The sequence below is a fragment of the Aotus nancymaae genome, unplaced genomic scaffold (assembly GCF_030222135.1).
Source record: "Aotus nancymaae isolate 86718 unplaced genomic scaffold, 86718_ANA_hifiasm-v0.15.2.pri h1tg000015l_0, whole genome shotgun sequence".
In the NCBI taxonomy this organism is placed as follows: Eukaryota; Metazoa; Chordata; class Mammalia; order Primates; family Aotidae; genus Aotus; species Aotus nancymaae.
The window spans coordinates 6769461-6783479 of NW_026988426.1; the positions used below are offsets into that span (position 1 = coordinate 6769461).

The window sequence follows — 14019 nt, forward strand, 5'->3', positions numbered from 1 at the left end:
GTGGCAGAGCATCGCTGTGAGCCCCATGGTGCCCCTGCCCACCTGGGACCCTCTCCCCTGGGAGTATCCGCAGGCACCTGCCTGCTGGGTGAATGAGGTCCATGTGGACCTACCCTGACAGCAAGCAGAGCATAAGGCTTGGAACAGAGATGGAAAGCATGACTTTTTCAAAAGGGCAAACACCAAGGGACATAGAAGAAAGGTTCATGCCCAGATGAAAAGACAGCAGTGATGATCATGTGTGAGGTCAGGGAAGGGGTAGGCAGGGCCTCACCTGGGGACAGGGACTTCTAGAGTTAGTGCCAGGCACTGTGGCTGAGCAGGCAGCACACAGAGCCGGGCTGCCTGGGGCAGAGAGCAGGACATAGTGGGGTGCAGTTCAAGGCTGGAAAGGCAGTGGGGGCCTCCCAGGGGATACACACACCAGATCACACGTCAGGAGGACAGATGGACAGGACCAAGGGTGGAAGCCAGGAGACCAGTGAGAAAGCGGCTGCAGGGACCCCAGGCAGTGGGAAATGCAGAGCCCAGCCCAACCCAGGCCTCCTGACCCGGCCCCTACATCTCAAAAACATGCCCAAGTATCTGCACATCAGAGCATGAGACACGAGGCTCTGTGCCCTTAGCAGGGAGCTGGGGGAAGCGGGTGGTTCCCAAGCTGCTGGATTGGCTGCTGTGGGGTGGTGGACGCTGAGACCAATGGACACCACAGGGTTTGGGTCCTGAGGATCGGGAAAGGGGCTGCATGGACCACCAGGGCTGGCGACAAGCCTGCCTGCGGCGAGGCCAGCTGAGGTCCGTCCCTGCTCTGGCTTGCCGTTGAGATGCCAAAAGGCATGGTGTGCTGGCGTCAGATGTGGACGCCAGCCCTTTTCTCCTCTACAAGCCCAAGAGCCCCTGTCCTGTGTGCTGTCTCTGCCAGGCTGCCCTTGACATGTGAGAGGCACAGAGGCTGGCCCAGCCCCTCAAGCTCCCCACACCTGCCTGTGCCGTTCCCTTCTGAGCACAGATGCCTGTTGTCTCCGCCCCCAGTCTACCCTGGGTCCCCCAAACTCTGTCAGACAGAGACTCTGAGGAGAGTGACCACTCTGGGCCACCCTGCTTAGCCCAGACCCTCCCAGCACAGCATCAGGATGAACAGCCCAGCCCCAGGGTCAAATAGACCTGCGTTCCAGTCCCTACCAGTGACCAGCTCTGCAACTCAGGCAGGTCAAGGGACCACTCCTGGCCTCAGTTTCCCTGCCTGTGAAATAGGCTAATCCTAATTTCGGCACACCCAATGAGGAAGTGATTTATTATTATTTTTTTTGAGACGGAGTTTTGCTCTTGTCACCCAGGCTGGAGTGCAATGGCGCGATCTCGGCTCACCGCAACCTCCGCCTCCTGGGTTCAAGCAATTCTCCTGCCTCAGCCTCCCGAGTAGCTGGGATTACAGGCGCGTGCCACCGTGCCCAGCTAATTTTTGTATTTTTAGTAGAGACGGGGTTTCACCTTGTTGACCAGGATGGCCTCGATCTCTTGACCTCGTGATCCACCCGCCTCGGCCTCCCAAAGTGCTGGGATTATAGGCGTGAGCCACCGCGCCTGGCCAATTTTTTTGTTTTTGAGACTCACTCTGTCACCCAGGCTGGAGTTCAGTGGCATGATCTCAGCTCACTGCAACCTCTGCCTCCCAGGTTCAAGCGATTCTCCTGCCTCAGCCTGCCGAGTAGCTGGGATTACAGGCACATACCACCACACCCAGCTAATTTTTGTATTTTTAGTAGAGACGGGTCTCACCGTGTAGGCCAGACTGGTCTCAGACTCCTGACCTCAGGTGATCTGCCTGCCTCAGCCTCCCAAAGTGCTGGGATTACAGGCGTGAGCCACCGAGCCCGGCCTGGAAGTGATCTTTATACAGCACGTGGCACAGTGCCTGGGATGGCTCTAGAGGCCTAGCCAGGACCGTGCACATCTGGATGAGACCACACCTGCACGTGGACTGGTCCCAGAGCCTGGGCTGTCTGAGCACAGTGTCATGATGGGGGTGGGGAGGAAAGAAGCCTGGGCCCAGCCAGGACCTCCCTCTGCCTCCACCCTGGCCTCCCAGACACCCAGGGCCCTCTTCCCTCGTTTCCATCCTGCTGGGGGGCTATGCACAGATGCCCCCACCTTGTGCTCTATCCAGGCTGGCCCCCGGGAGCGCGCTGATGGCTGCAGGTGCCCCGTACCTATTGGCTGTAGGTAGATGTGCTTCCGAGCCAGGCTGGGCCTCCGGTGCTGCAGGGAGGCGTGGAAGGTCTGGAAGTCCTCGGGGGGCTCAGGGCGGCTCAGGAGCCAGTCGAAGGCCGTGCGGATAAGCAGCGTGCAGAAGAGTGTCCTCTGCGGGTTGTAGGCCTCAGCCAGGAAGAGCCGCTCGGCAGGGGAGAAGGCGGAGGCGTACAGCTGCTGCAGGGCCGAGTCGGTGGAGACCAGGGCGTCCTTCAGGGCCCGGGGCCCAAAGCTGAACTCCTGTGCCGGTCTACACTGCAGCATGGTGCGTGGGCAGGGCCTGGCCACTCCTGGGAGCCCCTGCTCCCGCCCATGGGCCACCACGGGGACGGCCACGATCTCGTCCAGAATCTTCCCTGGGGCTGATCAGAGCGGCTACCAGGGGCTCCCCACAGACGAACGCTGGTCCGAAGGCCCTCAAGGCCCAGCTCTGCCTGGTCCTGGATGTCCTCAGGCATGGGTACTTCCGGGTCCTCGGCACCCTGTGGGCGACATGAACAGGTGTCCCCTCACTGCCAGGCACACACGGCCCCCTATCCCAGGCAGGAGATGGGGCTGCTCCCTCCAAGGCCTCATGCAGCTGTCTCTGCCCAGGCCTGGGGAGAAGCTCTACAGAGAACGAGGGCATTGGAGAGAGTCCCGGCCCTCCAGGACACAGCACTGCCACCCAGTCAGCTTGGAAGGACCCTGCCAACCACTTCCTCTTCTCTAGCAGATTGGGTTTCATGGACCACCCAGGAGATGGCCACAGTCTCTTCCAGAAGCTTCCCTTATCCAGAACTGGGTATGGGGAAGTACTTTGCACTTGAAGGGGCTCCCAAGCCGATTTTCCATTCCCTCTCAGCAGCCGACTCTGTCAGCAGCCCTTAAAAGGAGAACTCCCCTGCTCTGTGTGGAGCCCCTGCAGAGCTAGAAAGGCCCCTCCAGGTGAAAACCAAATGCTTCTCTCCCAGGCATGATCACAAAGTGATCACCTGGGCCCCCCATCACCTGGGGTTCCTCCTCACCCAGGGCCCCCATCATCTGGGGCCCCCATCACCTAGGGCCCCCCCAAACACCTAGAAACCTTCATCACGGCAGCTCTTATCCCAATTACAAGCTTTCTTGACAGGTCCCTATGCGCCCAGAAGCATATGTTGGGGGGGGCGGGCACCCCCAACAGCACCCAGACGTCCCCAGAACACACGTGAGGGTCCTGAGACCGAGAAGCAGTAAGAGCAGGTGTTCATGCCAAACCCCACCAGCTAGAAGCAGGGAGATGTGGAGAGGCAACAGCAGATGTTAATGCCCAGGACAGACCAGGTGGGGAGGAGACAATGGGGGGTGGGGGTGCTGGCAGAACCACAACAAAGTCGCCCTGCAAACCAAAGGCTCCGACCCAGAGCAGCAGCTGCGCATCCCCGTACTCATCAGGAATACGCCTGGGAGCCGCCACTGCATGCTTGGCTCTGGGCAACGCTTATGTCTCAGTCCTGAGCCTGTGAAACCTGCAAGGGCAGGTGGGGAGCGGGCCTAGTAGGGGAAGCCTCACAGAACAGATAAAAGCAAAGGGGTAGTTGTGAGAGGAGGCTAGAAATGAACCAGAAACCAGAGAAGTGAGATGCACAAATAATGCAGCAAGGCAGCCACAGCTAAAGACATATGAATATACGCTTATGAATCAGCAGCCCTCAGACCAGGCTTCCTCTAGAGAGCTGAGCTAGACACACAAAACCCACTTCTCTGCAGACCATCAAGTTGCAAGACCTGCCAGCCCTAGCCGGAAAACCAGCCTTTTTTTTTTTTTTTTTTTTAAAGACGAAGTCTTGCTCTGTTGCCCAGGCTGGAGTGCAGGGGTGAGATCTTGGCTCACCGCAACCTCCACCTCCCAGGTTCAAGCAATTCTCCTGCCTCAGCTTCCCGAGCAGCTTGGATTACAGGCACCCACCACCACACCCAGCTAATTTTTGTACTTTTAGTAGAGACAGGGTTTTGCCATGCTGGCCAGACTGGTCTTGAACTCCTGGCCTCAGGTGATCCACCCACCTCAGCCTCCCAAAGTGCTGGGATTACAGGCATGAGCCACCACACCCAGCCTAACAGCCTTGCTTTTGCAGGGAGAATGAACAGCCCCATACTCTCTTTAACCCCAATTTCTTTTTTACAGATGGGTCTCGCTGTGTCATCCAGGCTGGAGTGCAGTGGCACAGTCATAGCTCACTGCAGCCTCCAATTCCTGAGCTCAAGCAGTCCTCTCACTTCAGCCTCCCAAGTAGTTGGGACTACAGGTGTGTGCCACCATGCCCAGCTTATTTTTTATTTTTTGTAGAGATGGGGTCTCACTATGTTGCCCAGGCTGGTCTCAAACTCCTGGGCTCAAGCGATCCTCTCTCCTCAACCTCTTGAAGTGCTGGGATTACAGGCATCAGCCACTGCACACAGACCCCTCCCCACTTCTTCTTTTTTTTTTTTTTTAATGGAGTCTTGCTGTGTCACCCAGGCTGGAGTGCAGTGTCGTGATCTGGGCTCACTACAATCTCCACCTCCCGGATTCTAGCAATTCTCCTGCCTCAGCCTCCCAAGTAGCTGGGATTACAGATGCCCACCAACACGCTTGGCTAATTTTTGTATTTTTAGAAGAAACGGGGTTTCACCATGTTGGCCAGGCTGGTCTCAAATTTCTGACCTCAAGTGATCCACCTGCCTCTGCCTCCCAAAGTGCTGGGATTACAGGCATGAGCCATCGCACCTGGCCTTTTTTTTTTTTTTTTTTTAAAGAGAATGGTTCTATCTGTTGCCCAGGCTGGAGTGTAGTGGCACAATCACAGCTCACAGTAGCCTCCTGAGTAGTTGGGAGCACGGGCACTCACTACCATGCCTGGCCCATTAACTCCAATTTTACACATTTGTCTGGAAAATACATGTATATGTGCTCATTCATAGAGAAATTTTATATATGTAATTTATACGTTTTCTTCTGGGAAAATGTGACACCACTGTATATACATGTGTGCACACAAATATACACATAGGTATATTTTTTCCAGAGGAACATACCAGCTTAGATGAGGAGAGGGGCTGGGACTGAATTTCCTCTGCGATCACTCCCAACCCAGAGCTTTCTACACTTTCTTTCTCCAAACATATTTCACAAATCTAAGATCCAACTGCATATATAATCTTTTATCTTTTTGTTTGGTATATCATGAGCATTTTCCAAATCGTTAAACATTCTACAAAAATGCTATTTTTGGCCGAGTTGCCGTGGCTCATGCCTGTAATCCAAGCACTTTAGGAGACTGAGGCAGGCGGAGCACTTGAGCCCAGGAGTTTCAGGCCAGCCCAGGCAATGTGGCGAAATCTCATTTCTAATAAAAATACAAAAAATTAGCTGGGCATGGTGGCGTGTACCTGTAGTCCCAGCAAATTAGGAGGCTGAGGTGGGAGGATCACCTGAGCTCAAAAAGTGAAGGCTGCAGTGAGCCAGGATGGTGCCACCACACTCCAGCCTGGATGAGACAGTGAGACCCCATCTCAAAAAAACACTTTTTTTTTTTGAGACAGAGTCTCTTCTGTCACCCAGGCTGCAGTGCAGTGATGCAAACTCAACAACCTTCATCTCCCAGGTTCAAGGTTCAAGCGATTCTCCTGCCTCCGCCTCCCAAGTAGCTGGGATTACAGGTGCCTGCCACCATGCCCGGCTAATTTTTGTACATTTAGTAGAGACGGGCTTTCACCATTTTGGCCAGGCTGGACTCGAACTCCTGACCTCAGATGATCCACCTGCGTTGGCCTCCCACAGTGCTGGGTTTCAAGTGTGAGCCACCATGCCTGGCAAAAAAAACAACAAATTATTCAACCACTGCGCAAAACACTATGATGAACATCTTTGTACGGAACTCTACATTTCCATCTCCTCGGGACAGATTCCTAGAAAGGAAAATTCTGCATATGGATGTTTGAAGGATCTTGATTTGTATTGCAAATTGCTTTGCAGAAAGGTCACACCAGTTTACAATCCCACCAGCCCTCAAAGTATTTGTTTGTTTTTTTCTTTTAATTGTATTTTAGGTTCAGGGGTACATGTGAAGAACATGCAAGATTGTTGCATAGGTACACACATGGCAGTGTGATTTGCTGCCTTCTTCCCCTTCACCTATATCTGGCATTTCTCCACATGCTATCTCTCCCCAACTCCCCACCCACCGCTGTCCCTCCCCTATTTCCCCCTGACAGACCCCAGTGTGTGATGCTCCCCTCCCTGTGTCCATATGTTCGCATTGTTCAACATATGCCTATGAGTGAGAACATTCGGTGTTTGATTTTCTGTTCTTGTGTCAGTTTGCTGAGAATGATGGTTTCCAGGTTCATCCATGTCCCTACAAAGGACACAAACTCATTTACAGAACTCTCCACCCCAAATCCACAGAATATACATTCTTCTCAGCACCACATCACACCTACTCTAAAATTGACCACATAATTGGAAATCACTCCTCAGCAAATGCAAAAGAAGGGAAATCATAACAGTCTCTCAGACCACAGTGCAATCAAGTTAGAACTCAGAATTCAGAAACTAACTCAGAACCGCACAGCTTCATGGAAACTGAACAACTGGCTCTTGAATGTTGACTGGATAAACAATGAAATGAAGGCAGAAATAAAGATGTTCTTCGAAACCAATAAGAATGAAGACACAATGTACCAGAATCTCTGGGACACATTTAAAGCAGTGTCTAGAGAAAAATATATAGCAATAAATGCCCACATGAGAAGCAAAGAGAGATCTAAAATTGACACACTATCGTCAAAATTGAAAGAGCTAGAGGAGCAAGATCAAAAAAACTCAAAAGCTAGCAGAAGACAAGAAATAACTAAGATCAGAGCAGAACTGAAGGAGATAGAGACACAAAAAACCCTTCAAAAAAATCAATAAATCTAGGAGCTGTTTTTTTGAAAAGATCAACAAAATAGACCATTAGCCAGATTAATAAAAAAGAAAAGAGAAAATAATCAAATAGATGCAATAAAAAACAATAAAGGGGATATCACCACAGAGTCCACAAAAATACAAACCACCATCAGAGATTACTACAAACAACTCTATGCACATAAACCAGTTAACCTGGAAAAAATGGACAAACTCTTGGACACTTCCACCCTCCCAAGCCTAAACCAGGAAGAAGTCAAAACCCTGAATAGACCAATAACAAGGGCTGAAGTTGAGGCAGCAATTAATAGCCTACCAACCAAAAAAAGTCCAGGTCCAGATGGGTTCACAGCCGAATTCTACCAGACATACAAAGAGGAACAGGTACCACTCCTTCTGAAACTATTCCAAACAATCCAAAAAGAGAGAATCCTCCCCAAATCATTTTATGAGACCAACACCATCCTGATACCAAAACCCGGCAGAGACTCAACAAGAAAAGAAAACTTCAGGCCAATATCCATGATGAACATAGATGCAAAAATCTTCAATAAAATACTGGCAAACCGATTGCAACAGCACATCAAAAAGCTAATCCACCATGATCAAGTAGGATTCATCCCGGGGATGCAAGGCTGGTTCAACATACGCAAGTCTATAAACGTAATTCACCACATAAACAGAACCAAAGACAAAAACCACATGATTATCTCAAGAGATGCCGAGAAGGTCTTTGACAAAATTCAACAGCGCTTTATGCTAAAAACCCTCAATAAACTAGGTACTGATGGAACATATCTCAAAATAATAAAAGTTTTTGTTTGTTTTGAGATGGAGTCTCACTGTGTCCCCCAGGCTGGACTGCAACGGCATGATAGCGGCTCACTGCAAACTTCACCTCCTGGGATCAAGCAATTCTCCTGCCTCAGCCTCCTGAGTATATGGGATTACAGGCATGCACCACCACACCCAGCTAATTTTGTATTTTTAGGAGAAACGGGGTTTCATCATGTTAGCCAGGCTGGTCTCAAACTCCTAACCTCAAGTGATCCACCTGCCTTGGCCTCCCGAAGCACTGGGATATAGGCATGAGCTACCACACTCGGCATTTTTTTTTCTTTTTAATGAGACAGGATCTTCCTCTGTTGGCCAGGCTGACGTGCAGTCGTGCACTCATGGCTCACTGCAGCCTCCAACACCTGAGCTCAAGCAATCCTCCTGCCTCGGCCTCCTGAGTAGCCGAGATTACAGGCATGCATCAACACACCCAGCCAATTTATTTTTTGTAGAGAAGGGTCTCACCATGTTGCCCAGGCTGATCTCGAACTCCTAGACTCAAGCGATCCTCCCTTCTTGGCCTCCGAAAGTGCTGGGATTATAAGCCTGAGTTACCGCATTAGCCTGAACACACAGATTTTGTTTTTTTTTTTTTTTGGACGGAGTCTGGCACTGTCACCAAGCTGGAATGCAGTGGTGCCATCTCACTCACTATAACCTCTGCCTCCCAGGTTCAAGCGATTCTCCTGCCTCAGCCTCCCAAGTAGTTGGGACTACAGGCGTGTGCCACCATGCCCAGATAATTTTTGTATTTTTAGTAGAGATGAGGTTTCACCACTGTTGGCCAGGATGGTCTCGATCTCCTGACCTATGTTCCACCCACCTCAGCCTCCCAAAGTGCTGGGATCACAGGTGTGAGCCACTACAGCCAGCCTACACACAGATTTGCAAGAACCATGGTTCCCATCACTACCGGAAGCCAGGCCTCACCTTGCTGGGATCACTTGGGTTCTACACAGACCAAGCCTGTGCCCAGACCCCCATGCCCACCACCAGACTTCAGCATGAGTCCCACTCCTGTGCCACCTGGAGTGCACAGGGTGGTCCTGGCGGGTTCACACTGGGATGGAATTCCTGCTCCTGGACTCCTGGAGTGAACAGGGTGGTCCTGGTGGGTTAACACCAGGGTGGAATTGTTGCTCCTGGACCGCAGGGGAAGAAAAAAACATCAGATGCACAGATGATGGAGAGGACCAGATCCCGTGGCCCTGGAAAGGGCCATAGTGGGCAAGTTTTGCAGGGGGCCAGAGAGTGAGCAAGAGGGAGCCATGAGGACAGACCCAAGTAGGCCAGAAGCAGCTGAGAGATGCGTGATCAGTGGTTCTGAAAGAGGCCAGTGGAGGGGGGGTGGTCCCCGGGTAGGCCCACCCAGGTTCATTCATTTATCCAATATATATAAAATAATAGGCTGGGCACGGTGGCTCACGCCTGTAATCCCAGCACTTTGGGAGGCCGAGGCAGGTGGATCACTTGAGGTAAGGAGTTCAAGTCCAGCCTGGCCAACATAGTAAAACACTGTCTCTACTAAAAATACAACAATTAGCTGGGCACAGTGGTGGGCACCTATAATCCCAGCTATTTGGGAGACTGAGGCAGGAGAATCGCTTGAACCTGAGAGGCAGAGGTTGTAGTGAGCTGAGATCATGCCACATACTGTAGCCTGGGCAACAGAGTGAGACTCCACATAAAAAAATAATAATAATAAGCATGTTATAAATAACATATATTAATATTATATTCACTAAATCTCATATAAAATCTTTTTTTTTTTTTTGAGATGGAGTTTCGCTCTTGTTACCCAGGCTGGAGTGCAATGGCGCGATCTTGGCTCACCGCAACCTCCACATCCCAGTATCAAGTGATTCTCCTGCTTCAGCCTCCCGAGTAGCTGCAATTACAGGCACGCACCACCACGCCCAGCTAATTTTGTATTTTTAGTAGAGACAGGGTTTCTCCATGTTAGTCAGGCTGGTCTCAAACTCCTGACCTCAGGTGATCCACCCACCTTGGCCTCCCAAAGTGCTGGGATTACAGGCGTGAGCCACTGCGCCTGGCCCTATATAATCTTATATTAAGATTATATATAAGATTATGGCCAGGTGCAGTGGCTCACGCCTGTAATCCCAGTACTTCAGGAGGCAGTTGGATCACCTGAGCCCAGGAGGTCAAGGCCAGCCTAGGTAACATAGAGAGACCCCCATCCCTACTCTATAAAAATAAAATAAGGGCCAGGCACAGTGGCTCACACCTGTAATCCCAACACTTTGGGAGGCGGAGGTGGGCAGATCACTTGAGATCAGAAGATCAAGACCATCCTGGCCAACAGGGTGAAACCCCATTTCTACTAAAAAATATATACAAAAATTAACTGGGCATGGTGGCAGGCACCTCTAATCCCAGCTACTCAGGGGGCTGAGGCAGGAGAATTGCTTGAACCAGGGAGTCAGAGGTTGCAGTGAACCGAGATCATGCCACTGCACTCTAGCCTGGGCAACAGAACAAGACTCCATCTCAAAATAAATAAATAAATACATAATAAAATAAGGATTTATTATGAAAATCGGCTCACAGGACCACAGAGGCTGCGAAAGCCTGCAGCATGCTGTCTACACACCAGAGACCCAGGGAAGCCCGAGGTGTGATTGAAACTCAGCCCAAGTCCGAAGGCCCGAGAACCAGGGCAGCCGATGGTGGACATCCAGAGCCAGAGCTAGAGAGGATGAGCTGTCCCAGCTCCAGCGGCGAGGCAGGAAATGAGGGGTGAGTCCTCCTCCCTCTGCCATCTGTTCTATTCAACCCCTTGAGGGACTGGAAGATGCCCAGCCACGTGGTGAGGGCAGGCCACCTTTTGAACCCACAGTCCTAATCCTAACCTCATCGTAAGCACCCCCACAGATACGCCCAGGGACAGCATTGCATCAGGCATGCTGTGGCCCCGTTAGATGGATCTGTGACAGTGACATCTGTTGTTGAGGGCTTCCTGGGTGCTGGGCCCCGTGCCAGGGCTTCGCCAGCATGAGTGGACAAAACAGAGGTCCCTGGCCCCATGGAGCTTAGATCCAGAGCAGGAAGGCAGATGGCAAAAGTGCTATATGGTAGGTTACAAGGTGACAGGTTCTACCGGAAAAAGAAAAGGCTGGCCGGCTGCAGTGGCTCACGCCTACAATCCCAGCACTTTTGGGGGCCAAGGTGGGAGGACTGCTTGAGCGCAGGAGTTCAAGACCAGCCTGGGTGACATAGTGTCTCTACCAAAAAAAAAAGTAAACATTAGCCAGGCCTGGTGGTGCACACCTGTAGTCCCAGCTATTCAGGAGGCTGAGGCAAGAGAATCGCTTGAACCCGGGAGGTGGAGATTGCAGTGAGCCAAAATCATACCACTGCACTCCAGCCTGGGCGACAGAGCGAGACTCTGTCTCAAAAAAAAAATTTGACTTGGTGTGGCGGCACACACCTGTGGTCCCAGCCACTCAGGAGGCTGAGGTGGGAGGACTCTGCAGCCCAGGAGTCCAAGGCTGCAGTGAGCTGTGATCGCCCCACTGTACTCCAGCTTGGATGACAGCAAGACGCTGTGTCAAACCACAACAAAAACACCACCTCCCTGAAGAGCGGGGCAGGGGCGGAGGTGTGCCAGGCCCGCACTCCTACTTCTGAGAGGGTGATCAGAGTGGGCTCTATTGAGGTGGGATCTCTGAGCAAGGAGGCAGCGGGGAGGAAGGGTGGACTGTCCCAGACAGAGAGGGCTGTGCACAGGCCCATGGCAGATACGTCTGGGGGATCCAGGGACAGCCAGAGGAGGCCAGTGTGGCTGGAATGAATTAGGGGAAAGTAAGGGGACAAGATTGGGGAAGATGGAGCCATGTCACACAGAAGCTGGGAGGCTGCTGGAAGAGCTTTAACCTTTTCTCCGAGCGAGATGGGGAACCACGGCTGAGCTTGTGGCAAGGGGTGGGATGCAGAGCTCCACAAAGCCCATCTCCTGCCCTAGCAGGGTCGAGTGTCAGGGTGTGGAGGCAGCGCCCCCAGCAAGATCTCAGAGTTCCCTCAGGGACTCCACGGAAGAGGTGCCCAAGAAACCCTTGAAGCCGGAAAGCCCTCCTCAGCCCCGGGGACTCTGGCATGAGCTTGATCCTCTTTTGTTTTTTTAAAGAGCTTTTTTTTTTTGAGATAGAGTCTTGCTCTGTTGCCCAGGCTGGAGTGCAATGGTTCAGTCTCAGCTCATTGCAACCTCTGCCTCCCAGGTTCAAGCGATTCTCCTGCCTCAGTCTCCCGAGTAGCTAGGATTACAGGTACCTGCCGCCATGCCTGGCTAATTTTTGTACTTTTAGTAGAGACAGTTTCACCATGTTGGCCAAGCTGGTCTCGAACTCCTGACCTCGTGATCTGCCCGCCTCGGCCTTCCAAAGTGCTGGGACTACAGGCATGAGCCACCACACCCAGCACGCTTGGTCCTCTTTTAACCCCACTGTGCCTCAGTTTCCTCCCAGGTAAGATGGGTGTGGTCCAACCTGCCTTCCTCCCAGAGCCCAGCTGTCCCAAGCAGGAGCAGGAGGCTCTCAGCCAGCCCCTGAGCATCTGACACCATACGAGACTCACCAGCCTATTTCTGTCTCTGGGTGCTGGTCACGCGACCTGCTCGCTGGCTCGTCGCTCTCAGACCTTCCAGTCACCAGCACCGCCACTTTTGTGGAGCAAGCACCGTCACCACCCAGTTACCTCCAAATCATTCCCCTGGTGCCATGGCCAGCTCAGAACGATTTGTTCTGTGGAGAGGGGCCTATACATTATTTCTCTGGAGCAGCCCAGGGCCTTCCAGATGCCCAGGAGGTCTGTGTCCCAGCTTTCCAGAGGAGGAGCCGGTAAAACAGATACCAGTACCTGCAGGCAACCTGGACCGGCCCTGGCCAACATCCCCCGTTCTGTGTCTGCCACCTTGCAAAGCCGCAAAATCACTTTCTGATGCAACACCTGTCCGACCTCCATGGCCATCCTGGGATTCACCCATGTCATAGCCCAGGAGATGGGCTCAGAGAGGAAAGCCACTTGCCCAGAGTAACACAGCTCACCGGCATCTTGACTTCTAACAGTGACCCCCCCAACTCCGGTCCTCACGCACGAGGAGGCTTTCCTGCCAGCACCCACACCCCCTGACCACCTAAAGACCCTGGTCAGGAGCTTCCCTGCCAGCAGACCCTCCCACTCCAGGCAAAGTGTCAAGAAATAAGAAATGCCTTTTTTTGCCTGTCACCAGGCTGGAGTGCAGTGGTGCAATCTCAACTCACTGCAACCTTCTTCTCCCGAGTTCCAGCTATTCTCATGCCTCTGCCTCCTGAGTAGCTGAGACTACAGACGCATGCCATCATACCAGGCTAATTTTTGTATTTTTAGTAGAGACAGGATTTCAACACGTTGGCCAGGCTGGTGTCGAACTCCTGGCCTCAAGTGATCTGCCTGCCTCGGCCTCCCAAAGCGCTGGGATTACGGGGATGAGCCACTGCACCCGGCTGAGAAATGCCTTCTTCTTACCAAAAGTTCACAAGCCCTACTACATCGGTCCCAGGTGTGACTTGGGCCCAAACTGCAAACCTCAGGCTCATCTAACTCATTCAGGGAGGACCAAATCCTGTAGAAACAGGAAGGTACCCAGCAGCAAGTTTTCCAGGGGGCCAGAACACGAACGCAAAGGAGCCATGACCATAGAAAGTCATTTGCACACCTGCAAGCAGTGTTGAGCACACAGGTAACTCAGAACATCTACTCGAGAAACTCAGCCAGAGACACAACACCGAGTCAGCCGCCCTGAGCTGCCCAGGAAGGCATGGTCAGGCCAGCTCCACACTGGCCCCGCTGGAGAAGCAACAGGACGTGAGAGGCAAGGTCTAAAAATAGCCACCTCCTGGGACTCCACACTTGAGTCCAGGAGTTTGAGACCAGCCTGGGCAACACAGTGAAACCCCATCTCTACAAAACATTTTAAAAATTAGCTGGGCAAGGTTGGGCGCAGTGGCTCACACCTGTAATCCCAG

The 14019-nt window shown here is 52.3% G+C and overlaps 1 protein-coding gene across 3 annotated transcripts in view; it reads right to left on the bottom strand.

Moving 5' to 3' along the window:
* The window catches only part of AMZ1 (archaelysin family metallopeptidase 1), a 39568-nt gene that overhangs the window by 12694 nt on the left and 12855 nt on the right, over window positions 1–14019 (bottom strand). For 2 of the 3 annotated variants that reach the window (XM_012455595.2, XM_012455594.3), the window contains exon 2: window positions 2211–2732. In XM_012455595.2, the coding sequence (XP_012311018.2) occupies window positions 2211–2514 (304 nt within the window). In that variant the 5' untranslated portion in view covers window positions 2515–2732. Of the gene's footprint in view, window positions 1–2210; window positions 2782–14019 lie in introns of those variants that run through there. The other variant, XM_064376477.1, reaches the window with a different exon arrangement.